This window comes from Neophocaena asiaeorientalis, unplaced genomic scaffold (assembly GCF_003031525.2).
Source record: "Neophocaena asiaeorientalis asiaeorientalis breed wild unplaced genomic scaffold, Neophocaena_asiaeorientalis_V1.1 scaffold669, whole genome shotgun sequence".
Taxonomy (NCBI): Eukaryota; Metazoa; Chordata; class Mammalia; order Artiodactyla; family Phocoenidae; genus Neophocaena; species Neophocaena asiaeorientalis.
Window position 1 is genome coordinate 1,291,756 of NW_020174694.1, and position 12,118 is coordinate 1,303,873.

The window sequence follows — 12,118 nt, forward strand, 5'->3', positions numbered from 1 at the left end:
CGTTTGGGTTTTTTTTTTTTTTAAGTGATGGGGAAAGTCTTAATGTGGCAATGTGACAGTTCGTTTACTTCAAAACGACGAAGGGGACAAACACGCGAAAAGGAGAGGAGAGGAGAAGTCTTTTTAAAGGGTAATTTCATCTAGGAACTCCTACTGGAGTCTTCCTCTCAACCAAATTAAAGCGACAGGAACATGTATTTACTTAATGGTTAGTTTCTGTTTGAAGTACCGGGGGTGGGGGGGTGGGGAGAAAAGGGTCCCCTAGCAGGATATAAGTCCTAAAAGTAGACTCTGTTTACCGAAACAGATGAGCGCCCCCGGGGGTGGTAGCCCCCTTCCCATAAAGGCGGCACAGCTGCCCGGGTCCGGGGGTGCGGATGTCAGGCCGAGTCTAGGCGGGGCAGGCGCGCGTCCGGGCCGTCCCCGGGCAGAGACTTTTAAAGAGCATGTGAGCATGACAAGTGTCTGTCCGCAACATGTTAGATTTCGAAACTGCCTTGCAATCCAGTCCGGAACTCGCAGCTTTAGCCGGGGGGAACAGACTTTCACCCGGGGTGTCTGTGCCTCATCCTCCCCCCCCCCGCCCCCCACTGTGGCTGTGGAGGAAGAGCCCCCGGAGGAGAAGGGTGCGCCGCGCCGCGCCCGCGTGTCAATGGCAGCCGCGCATTCTGGAAGAAGTTGGTTCTTGTCCCGAATACTTTTCCTACGGAGCCCCGCCCCTTGAACCAGCAGCCGCTGTCTTCTCCTGCTGCCAGAGCGGGGACGGTGGAGTTGGGGCAGCTGTCAAAAACGAAAGGGGAGCCTTTTCTTCCCTGGGGTGGAGGAGGGGGAGGAGGAGACAGCCTCTTTTCCATCTGTTGCAATTTCCTAACCAAAGGCACCCTCGCCAGGCCCGGGAAGAAAGGCCTAAAGTAGAAACTCGGGGCGCTCGGCTGGTGTCGCCGCCGCCGAGCCGGGGATGCAGGCGGCGTGCGCGCAGTGGGGAGCAGCGATCGACCTTCCCTCCTCGTCTCGCTCACTCTGACAGCGCCGAGGTGCGCCGAGCAGGAGCGGGGAACAAAGGAGCGGAGTGGGGAGGGGAGCGAGTTGGGCGAGGGGGAGCCCCCGGCCGGCTGCCAGAAGATTCCGGCCGTAGGAAGCCCAAGTGTCACTTGAATTCCACCCAAGGAGCGGGAGCCTGGGATCCGAGCGCCTTGTTTAGCAATAACGGCTGGAGCGCGTCCTACAAGTTACGGGAGAGTCGGCCGGGAAGGAGGACAATCGCTCGGCCCCTTCGCCCTCGCTCCTAGCCCCTGGAGACCCCAGCGTCGCCACGCGCTGGAAGGGGAGCTCCAGAATGAAAAGCAAGAAAGGTAAGGCTCGCGGGCTGCGCGCGCCGTGGACGCGAGTCCCAGGGAAACGTGCTCGAGGGGCGGCGCTGGGTTCGGGGCGAGAGTGACTTGGTGGACTTTTCCGCCCCGGGGCTCGCAGGCCCGAGCGGCGGCCGTTCTCTTTGTTGAGGCTGCGTCTGAAATGGCAGTTGTTGTTTCCTTCTTAGACACAACACCCGAGGGGCTGTTGTGGGGAGACGGGCCTCTCCACGCTGCTGGCACGTTGTCAAGAAACACGCTCGCCGCCTTGTTTGTGCGCCTCCAAGTTTCATTGTCTCCGCAGACACCCCACGCTCGCCGCGTGGCTTCTTGCTCTTTCTCGCGGGCGGGGGAGTGGGGTCCGGGTCGGGGGCATCCCTGCCCCGCTTTTCGCCGTTGGGACCCTGGGGGGCCCGGCTGGCGGAGCCGCGGCGCCTTTGTCTCAAAGTTGGGCTCCTGGGACCCCGCTCACTCCCGGCTGGGCCGGGCACGTCTTCTCCAGGGATGGGGCGTTTACACCATCAGAGGAAGGCGACTCTGGACCCCAGGTCGCCCCCGGGTGTCGGTCCCTTTGGAAAGCTAGACTTCAGAATTCCCAGCCTCTACAAGTTTTCCCACGATGTATCTGGGGCAAGAGGAAGAGTTAGGACTGCGGGCAAGCGGCGTGCAGTCAGAATGAGTTCAAGTGTGACATGCAAAGAGTGAGTCTGTCATTGTTTCCACGAAGCGTTCTGGAAGCTTTATAGCTAAAACTTGCCGTCAGTCTGGTTTAAAAACAAAATACACAGAAAGAAAAAGAAAAAAAAGACACCACCACGAAAGGTCAAAGAATTTTAACTCCCTTTTGAAGTTAACTTTTCAGTCCCTAGCAGGGAGGTACCCCCGAATGTTCCGTCGTGGGCCGGAGTTGGCTTTTCTGTTGTGATTTATGTCGAGTGGTTCAAAACAGAAGTTAATCGCTCGGGGAAGCCAGCGCGGGCGGGGTGGGGGGAGGGGTGACTACTGCGCATGCCCAGCTGCGGCCAGAGTTTCTCCAGCTCCACATTCTTTCAGACTCGTCGAGCGAATACGGTTAGAACAGACTCCCGTTAGAGTGGGGCAGCCTCGGAGCCGAGAGGGTAGCCTCGGAGCCGAGAGGGTTCCCTCAGCCACATTTTCACCTTGGATTTCTGTTCGTTTGATCCTGGGCTGGTGCCTTTGAAACACGCAGAGCTCCCCACCTCCCGCTTTGCGGGCGGGAGTCAAACTAAACGTCCACCCCGGGGCCTTGGTAGTTGTAGTGGAACTAACTCCCCGCGCGTCCTCTCCCCGGGGACCCTGAAGGACGAGAGCGGGGGCTCAGAGGTTTGGACGTTTAACTGGGCTCGGCGAGAAGAGGCGCGCGGGGAGCGCCCGGGGGCGCCCAGGGAGACCAGGTCTACTCGTGGAAGGCTGACAGGTCCAGATCGTCCCTGGAAGGCGTTCTCTCCCTCCTGGTGAACTGACTGAGACAAGTTGGGTTGTTTTTGACGGGTGCGTCTTGTGATCCGAGAGCAGAGCAGAGCTGGGCTTGCGCCGGGGCGGGCTCCCCCCATTGTTCGGGCTCTGGCGGGGAAGGCTGTGATGATCCTCCCCGACCACCCGTAAGGCTCTGGGGTTCCCCCCTCTCCGTTATTGTGCCGGTGCCCCCCCGTCCTTCCCGGCACCCCTCTCTCGGCGCCCTCCCCCCCACCCCAGCCAGGGGACGGGGCAGGAACCCGCCGGTCCCTGGGGAATCTTCGGGGCGCGCTGCCCCGGGGCGCGAGGTACTGCTACCGCGTCGACTCATGGAAACAATGAAAGGTGACGTGTTGGAGGGGAAACTTCGCGACTGGTTCGGAGCCCTTGCGGGGGAGCGGAGACTGCCGAGGTTGCCCGGGTTTCTTTCCCTTTTTAGGTTTTCCTGGCAAATCCTCTGCGGGTGGGCAGGCCCCTGAGGAGGTTGAGATTCACGGCCCCGTTTTCAGTTTCTTCTTGTAATCTGAAACTCCAAGGCCTGGGTTTGCTCTCACTCGTGCGGTCGGAGGGGCGACTTCAGCGGGGGCCGAGGAGTTGGCGGAACAAAAGCTCCCGGGCCGGCGGGGCCGGGCTCCTCCCTCGGCGAGTCCCTCTAGGTCCTGCCCGCCCCAGCCCCAGCCTCCAGCCACCTGGGGGCCCCGCGCCCAGTGGCCTCCGCTAGGGCTCCGGAAGAGATCTGGCTCGCCGAGTTGGACTGTCCGTTTTATAAAAGTCAGTGAAAATCTTTTCAAGTTTTGTTGAAAACAAAAGCACTTTAAAAATCGCGGAGCCGGGGATTTGGTAAGACTGCTTTGTGACAATAGTGTCTCGTCTTAGAAAACTGAGAATGCCCAAAAGATCTCACCAAAAGATTTTCAAACAAGCAAGGAGATTCGTTGAGGAAAACCCCCTAAGTCTCTTTGCTCCTGGTTTCTGACGATGTGGGATTCTTGCTTCAAACTTCTGCGGCTGGGTTCATCCTAGCGCTCCTTGGATTTAGTGCCTGGGGGGTTAAGTACGTTTCGCGTCGCTTCTCCTGAGATGTTCTGATCAGGAAACCTGTTAGGTTAGGTTTGCTTTTTCCTATTTTTACCCTTAAGCGTTGCTTTCGGTTATTGTTATTCCCAGATCCTTTTCTAGTCTCTTCCAGATTTTTTTTTTTAAGAGTACAACTTCACAACCATTGTCTCTCTGCCCCCACCCCGGGCTCTGCCCCTCCCCCTGTTACTACTCAGGAAAAAAAAAAATGCTTTTTAGGGCTATGGGATTCATAGAGCATCTTGTGGCTTTCTAAACAAATTTCCTTGTTTTTGGATGGAGTAAGCAGAGTAAAACGTTTGGAAACAAGTCGTAACCGGGAGAGTGTTCCAAAGCTCTGTTACAATAGGAAATGAGTAACTTGGAAAAGTCTTTGTTTTTCCAAGTTGAGCCACAATCCGGAGGGAGAGTTTTAATGAAAACAGTCCTGACAGCAGCAAACGTGGTTTGCTGTAGTGAAATATCAGCTGGCACAGCCAAGGAATTGAAGTCTTAACTTCCTGTTCCGTCAGCTTTTGTGCACATATTGGAAATATTTGTTAAGAGGTCCGGAGGCCTGGCCGCTCTTTTATTTAAATGAACTGAGAACAGAGTAAAGTCGCTGCAGTTTGGTGTTGCTTAACTGAAACCTGCTTTTGTGTCACTAGCCTGTTTTGAAAGATCAGGCTTCTTGTCAAACTAAGTGAGCAGATCAAAGGACAGGCTTTAGGGGTTTTTTGTTTGTTTCAAACTATTTGTGATTGTCAATTTACAGTTGGGAATTCACTGTTCAGTGAGCAGACTTTAACACTGTTTCTAAAACGTTAAAAAGGGGTGGTGGGGTTAATAGCCTAGAGAAGTTCTGACTTTTCAGACTTTTTGAAGAGTTTAAACAAATTGCTCTATTCACATTTGCTTTAGTCATTCAGTTACTTGACACGTTTTTAAAAGTTAAGATTTCTTTATCAGAGCAAATGTAAAACAGGAACCTTTATAATTTCTTAAGGTTTTTTTGTTAATAGTTTTTCACCCAAGTTTCAACATAGGTTTTAAAAGTTTCTCATCTTCTCAACAGTGAAAGCACTTTCAGTTTTAAATGTGCCTCCTTTTTTTTCTTTCTTTTTAAGCAGTTTAATGAAATCTGGGTTGAAAAACATCAGATACGCAGCTGCTGTTAAAATTTAGGATTGCTGGGCCTTTTACTGATGGCTGTTTGTTAATTAAGCCTTGAGCCAAAGTGAATTTGCAAGATCATCCTACTCTTTTGTTAGAACTTGCTTTACTTTGTCTTTGGAAGGTTCTGCCTTTTTTGCGGACACTCCCTCCAGCACCTTCTGCCCCCTGCAGTCCAAAACTGAAAATGTGTCACCAAGAAGAGTTAGACTCAATTAACTGATGAGCTAGCTCATCAACAAATCTTGGAATGAGTAGCTTTTTGAGTTTCATTGTGTTAAAATGCTTTGAAAGGATGGGGTTTGGGGAAAGTTCCTTTAAGATACATTGAATGGTTTATCACTCTGAGGAATATTCTGTTTTTATTTCCTATCAAGGAAAACCACTTGAGCTTGTGTCGACAAAGTTAAGAGTGCCTACCTTTAAATGTCATGCTACTTTAATTTCCTTTATATAGAAATACTGGTTTTTCAAGCATACTATAGTTTGTAATTTATTTATGTTTTAAAAATTCTAAATTGTCTTCAAAAATGAGAATATACGTCTTTAGTCAGAGTAGCCTTTTGTGGATTTGAAACGGGGAAGGGTTAAAGTTCAAAATCATCTTTAAATGTCTAAAAGGGCCAAGTCTGATTTTTGTAGAACCCAGTCTGTGTGTGATTTAAATATTCTCTATGGGTGTGACTTTTTAAAATTTTCTGGTAGGATTAAAGCGCTTGTAAACAAAAGAGAGTTTCCTCTGGGGGTTGCATATTCAGTTTTCTTTGTCATGTAACGATTTAAAGCTGATCTCTGCTTATTGATATGTAGTATCCTGGGTTCGGATTAAACTGGCAGTTGAAATTTATGGAAGTTTTAAAGTTTATTCACTACTAGGCATCTTTTGACCTCTTACATTAAGTACTAAAAACAGAAGAATATTTTTATGCAGTGAAACTGAAAACTTCAGTGGTTGTTTGCATTTAGTAAAAAGTGACTAGTACTGTCCATTAAAAGTAGGTGTCTAGTTTTGAATAAATGGAGGTAGCAATGAAAAGGAAAAGAAAAGGAATTGGCAGAAAAATCTGCCATGCATTTTATCTTTAGACTACTAACTGGGTTACAAGTGTAATTTTCTTGGCTTATATCAGTGGAAAAAAATCTTCCTTTTTATTTCAAAAGCTTCAGTGGAAGAGGGAGGAGGAACAGTGTTTCAAAGGTATATTAGTTGGATTCTTTTTCCTAGTTAGCAATGACCTCACGGAGAAGGTTGTCAGACGCATCCCGTCTGCTTATGACACCTTTCCTGTTTCACACGTGGCAAGCTATTCGCTTTAGGTGCAGCTTTGTCTCACTTGCTGGATTAGACATTTCTGAGCATCATTGAAAAGGAATGTGAGATGTTGAATCCTATAGGAAAATGGGTACGAAAGGATTCATCTGCGGGTGGGCTGGGAATCTAGAATATGCTGCTAGTCGAATTACTCTTGAGATTTCACATGAGCTCTGGTGTTTCAGGACGGAAAACACCCGTTCTTCGCTTGTTTGGCTCTCAAGAGTTGAGAAAACACAGTTGTGCTGAGTGGTCAAAAGAGGTGAGCTTTGCTGATAACAGTGGCTGACGGCTGGCCTCTGTCCTCTCTAGGTGTTGTTGCCGCGTCTGGCAGTGAGACCGAGGATGATGACAGCATGGACAGCCCCCTGGACCTCTCCTCTTCTGCGGGCTCAGGCAAGAGAAGGCGGAGGGGCAACCTGCCCAAGGAATCCGTTCAGATTCTCCGCGATTGGCTGTATGAACACCGATACAATGCCTACCCCTCAGAGCAAGAAAAAGCATTACTGTCCCAACAAACACACCTCTCTACACTACAGGTAAGGGAAAGGAACACCAGCTGTATGCCTGGGGGTGTGGTGGGTTTTCCCCCCCAAAGTCGCTTTATAGCATTCCTGTATAGCAAGGCATTAAGTGCCTCCCCACTCAAAAAAAGGGGGAGGGGGCATATCTTTTTCTTGTAAAGTTTTTATAGTGCTAACAGCTAATAACTGGCTATGTAGAGAAACAGAAACACTTGACAGTCATCTGTCAAATAGCATTCCCTTTAATGCCTAAAAGAGCCTTCCTTTATGCAACAAACATAAGAAGGAGGTTAAATCGTACTCTATTGCCCAGGAAACTGGTTTGATATTTAAACAAGTTCAGACTTCAGTGAGGTAATTCATGTTCTGTCTGTTGACATTGTCATTTGAACTGGGAAAAATCAGTAACTGGGAGGAGTGGCTCTTTTCATACAGGAAAGGTTTTCCTGTAGTTGATTAACTTAAATGCTGGGGCAGTAGATAACAGGTTAATATGGGGAGAGTTAAAAGGTAAAATTCCGTCTCTAAAATCATTTTCAGGCGTTTGAGAATGTATACCTTTCTTTTCCTTTCTCCTGAAAAGGTTTAAGGATGATGAGAGACCAAAAAGGGGATTTGTATTAGAAAAAGAGGAGGTTTATGACAGGAAACACCTCTCTTTTCTTGGCTGGGCTCAAATACCTCTAAATAACTTTGTAGGTCCCGTTAAGCCTTTTCATGCCTCCTTGAATGCAAAGAGAGAGAGCAGTAAGGCACCCCCAAGAAGGTTCTCGGGCGTGTTGGCGGAGTGTTAAAGCGTCTAAAACATCCCCGTATGATTTCAGGTCTGTAACTGGTTTATCAACGCCCGGCGCAGGCTCCTCCCCGACATGCTGAGAAAGGATGGCAAAGATCCAAATCAGTTCACAATTTCCCGCCGAGGGGCCAAGATATCTGAAGCCAGCTCTGTGGAGTCAGCAACAGGCATCAGAAACTTCATGCCGGCTCTAGAGGAGAGCCCTTTTCACTCCTGTACAGCTGGACCCAACCCAGCCCTAGGGAGGCCACTGTCTCCTAAGCCATCATCCCCGGGATCCATTTTGGCTCGTCCATCAGTTATCTGTCATACCACTGTGACTGCATTGAAAGATGTGCCTTTCTCTCTCTGCCAGTCAGTTGGTGTGGGACAAAACACAGATATACAGCAGATGGCAGCCAGCAGCTTTACAGACACCTCCCTCATGTACCCAGAGGACACGTGTAAATCTGGACCAAGTGCACACACACAGAGTGGTCTTTTCAACACTCCTCCCCCTACTCCACCGGACCTCAACCAAGATTTTAGTGGATTTCAGCTTCTGGTAGATGTTGCACTCAAACGGGCTGCAGAAATGGAGCTTCAGGCAAAACTTATGGCTTAACCCCTTTTTTCAAGCAAAACAGTTCTCAGAAATGTTATGATTGCTGGGATGATGGCAAGAGGTGAATTGCATTATTTTATATATTTTTTTATTAATATTTGCACATGGGATTGCTAAAATGAAGCTTCCTGTTACTGAGATGTTGTCAATGGAATACAGTCATTCCAAGAACTATAAACTCAAAGCTACTGTAGAAACAAAGGGTTTTCTTTTTTAAATGTTTCTTGGTAGATTATTCATAATGTGAGGTGGTTCCCAAGATTATGTGATTTTTTTTTTTCCCCTCCCCTTTTTTTTGTTGGTGTCTTTTTCAGACTGTGCAATACTTAGAGAACCTATAGCATCTTCTCATTCCCATGTGGAACAGGATGCCCACATACTGTCTAATTAATAAATTTTCAATTTTTTTTTCAAACAAGTATGAATCTAGTTGATTGATGCATTTTTTTCATGACGTAATAAAGTATTTTCTTTAAAAAGTACTGTAATGCAGAGTATTTTGTTGAGGGAGGCACTTCTTAAAAATCAGTAGGAATATAGCACCCCAACGAGCAGGAAGTTGGGGTAGGGTGGAGTGTGAGTTAGGGGGGTGTCACCAGCTCTTTGAAGAACTGTGGACAAGCCAGGCTGTATAAACAGGATGTGTGATAATTTACTCTTGATAGGAGGCATAGCAGGCCCTTAAATCTTTACTCAAAACTGCAAGTTGGAATGAATCGTTTCCATTGGTGTTTAGCTAACCACTAAATCCCTTGGTGACCTAGTCTGCGTATTTTAAGACATGACCCACGTTGAAAAGGAAGATCTCAAAGCACCTGATCATGGCTCAAGTTTTCAGAAGTAAACAACAACCCAAGCAGTTCTTAGTATTGCCTCTTGCATGTTACTGTCTAAAATAATTTTTGTTCAGTGGTCCCGTTAAGTATGGCCTTTACATTTAAAAGCATCTTTTAAAACATTGTCTAAAGTGGTTAAAGCAGTGGGGTTCTGTCTCCCATGGGACTGTTAGTTTATTAGGTTTCTTTCCTAAGGTCACGGTTTGTGAAAAGTGGTGGCATACACAAGTGGAGTTTGTTGGGATAGGCAATTCTTGATGAAGCCAGGATGGCTAGAAGGGAATTGGTGGTGTTCCTTTCACTTGAGCAGATTTGTCACATGCCACAAAACCATTCTATGTAGTCATGCTTAGTATGAGGTTTCTTTGTTATTATAGTCATGTTCTTTCCAGCCCTGCCCCAGCTGTGAATTGTCTAAGTTTGAGGGAGCATTAGAGCTTTAGTATTGTTTAAAGAATGTAGGAAAACTCTTCCAAACTTAAGTTTGTCTAATTTTGAAATTATGTTTAGAAGGTGCCTACTGTAGAAAGAGCTAAACTCAAAGACTTCTTCTCTAAGTGGAAGAGAAAAACTGATGAGGACAACCAGGAGTTGGAAGAAAAAACAAGGGAGGAGAAGGTGGTGCCTCTAGCCTGTGGGGGGGGGGGGCAGCTTTGAAGGGCTCATCAGCCGCCAGTGGGCTAGCCCCACCTCAGAGTTGCAGAAATAGACAAAACCAAAAAGGAAATAATGGACATAAAAGGAGCAAAGTAAACAAATAAGAATGAATGAAAAATCAAAGGGGATTAAGAATCATTACCTGCTTTAATAGCTAGATCAAATGCCGAAATCCTTTGAGTACAGATTAGAGAGACCAGCAAATCCTGAAAGGCTTCCCTTGATAAGACATTTCATTAATCATACTGGGTGGGGGAGGGGAGAAAGCAGTCATGTGAGTGATTTAAAAGAAAAATAAATGTCAAGGGTCAAATGAAACCCAAACATTAAAAAAAAAGAATCACCCCAAATGGATCCAGGTTGATAAATAACTGGTGTGTAACAAATGTAATTGGAAAGGTACATGTAAAAAAGTGTTTATTCAAATTGGAGCCAAATAGAAATAACTGTTTGCTTAGTATTTGCATGAAATATCTTTTCTCAATTGTTTACTTTTAACTTGTGTTTTTAAAATTTTTTTAATTTATTTTTGGCTGCATTGGGTCTTCATCGCTGCGCACGGGCTTTCTCTAGTTGTGGCAAGTGGGGGCTACTCTTTGTTGGGGCTTCTTACTGTGGTGGCTTCTCGTTGCACAGCACGGGCTCTAGGTGCATGGGCTTCAGTAGTTGTGGCTCGCTGGCTCAGTAGTTGTGGCTCGCGGGCTCTAGAGTGCAGGCTCAGTAGTTGTGGTGCACGGGCTTAGTTGCTCCATGGCATGTGGGATCTTCCTGGACCAAGGCTTGAACCTGTGTCCCCTGCACCGGCAGGTGGATTCTTAACCACTGTGCCACCAGGGAAGCCCTAACTTAATTTGTATTTAAAGTTCATCTCTTTAAGAATTTGTATTTAAAGTTCATCTCTTTAAGATAACATGTAGTTGGGTCGTGCTTTTTTAACTGGCCTAACAATCTCTGCCTTTTACTTGGTGTGTTTAGTTGGTTTATATTTAATATAACTACTAATATGTTTGGATTCAGTTTACCATTTGGATTTTTTTCCTCCCTCTGTTCCTCTTTTCTTGCCTTTTTTTGGGTTAGTTGAATATTTTGTTGTGATTTTTCTATTGGCTTTCAAATTATATTGTTTTTTTATTTGTATTTTTGCGGTACACGGGCCTCCCACCGTTGTGGCCTCTCCCGTTGCGGAGCACAGGCTCCGGACGCGCAGGCTCAATGGCCATGGCTCACAGGCCCAGCCACTCCGCGGCATGTGAGAACCTCCCGGACCAGGGCACGAACCCATGTCCCCTGCATCAGCAGGTGGACTCTCAACCACTGTGCCACCAGGGAAGCCCTATATTGTTTTTAATGGTTGTTCTAGGGGATTACAGTATACATCTTTAATTTATCACAGTCAACTTAGAATTAATATTATACAACCTCATACAGAATACAGAAACTTAGAACAGTATGGTTCCATTTACTCTCTTCTTTTTTTGTTGTTTTTCATATATAATAGCTATACCTGATAAATCCAACAGTATAATGTTATAATTTTTGTTTGAAACAGGCATGTGTCTTTTTTAAAAATTAAGAGAAAAGAGAATGTATACAGGCATACATTGGAGATATTGTGGGTTTGGTTCCAAACCACCCCAATGAAGTGAATATCACAAAGTGAGTCACACAAATTTTTTGGTTCCCAGTCCATATAGAAGTTATGTTTACATTATACTGTAGTCTATTAAATGTGCAATAAGAAATGTACATACCTTAATTTAAAAATCCTTTATTTGATAAAGAGTACTAGCCATCATCTCAGCATTCAGCAAGTCACAATCTTTTTGCAATACTTAATAACATCAAAGATCACTGAGGGGGCTTCCCTGGTGGCGCAGTGGTTGAGAGTCCGCCTGCTGATGCAGGGGACACGGGTTCGTGATGTGGTTTTGATCCCTGGTTGGGGAACTAAGATCCCACAAGCCACACGGCGTGGCAAAAAAAAAACTCACTGATTACAGGTCACTGTAACAAATAGAATAAAAATGAAACAGTTTGAAATACGGCAAGAATTACCAAAATGTGGCACAGACACGAAGAGAACGAATGCTGTGCCACCAAATAGACTTGACACAGAGTTGCCACAAACCTTCAATTTGTCAAAAACAACACCTGCAAAGCACAATAAAGCAAAGTGCAATAAGACAAGGTATGCCTGTATATAGTCTTTTTTAAATATAAATTTATTTATTTATGGCCGCATTGAGTCTTCATCGCTGCACGTGAGCTTTCTCTAGTTGCGGTGGGTGGGCTACTACTTCATTGCTGTGTGCGGGCTTCTCATTGTGGTGGCCTC

General features: G+C 46.5%; 1 protein-coding gene across 2 annotated transcripts; it reads left to right on the plus strand.

Moving 5' to 3' along the window:
• The first annotated feature begins 1,018 nt into the window (after positions 1–1,018).
• Positions 1,019–8,769, plus strand: TGIF1 (TGFB induced factor homeobox 1). Of its 2 annotated transcripts, none has more exons than XM_024758948.1 (3): positions 1,019–1,352; positions 6,679–6,905; positions 7,715–8,769. In XM_024758948.1, exons 1-3 carry the CDS (start codon positions 1,337–1,339, stop codon positions 8,288–8,290), a joined length of 819 nt encoding a protein of 272 aa, XP_024614716.1. In that variant the 5' UTR covers positions 1,019–1,336; the 3' UTR covers positions 8,291–8,769. The 2 variants fall into 2 exon arrangements, with proteins under 2 accessions (XP_024614716.1, XP_024614718.1); XM_024758950.1 differs by lacking the exon at positions 1,019–1,352 and adding an exon at positions 2,415–2,861.
• Positions 8,770–12,118: the final 3,349 nt, after the last annotated feature.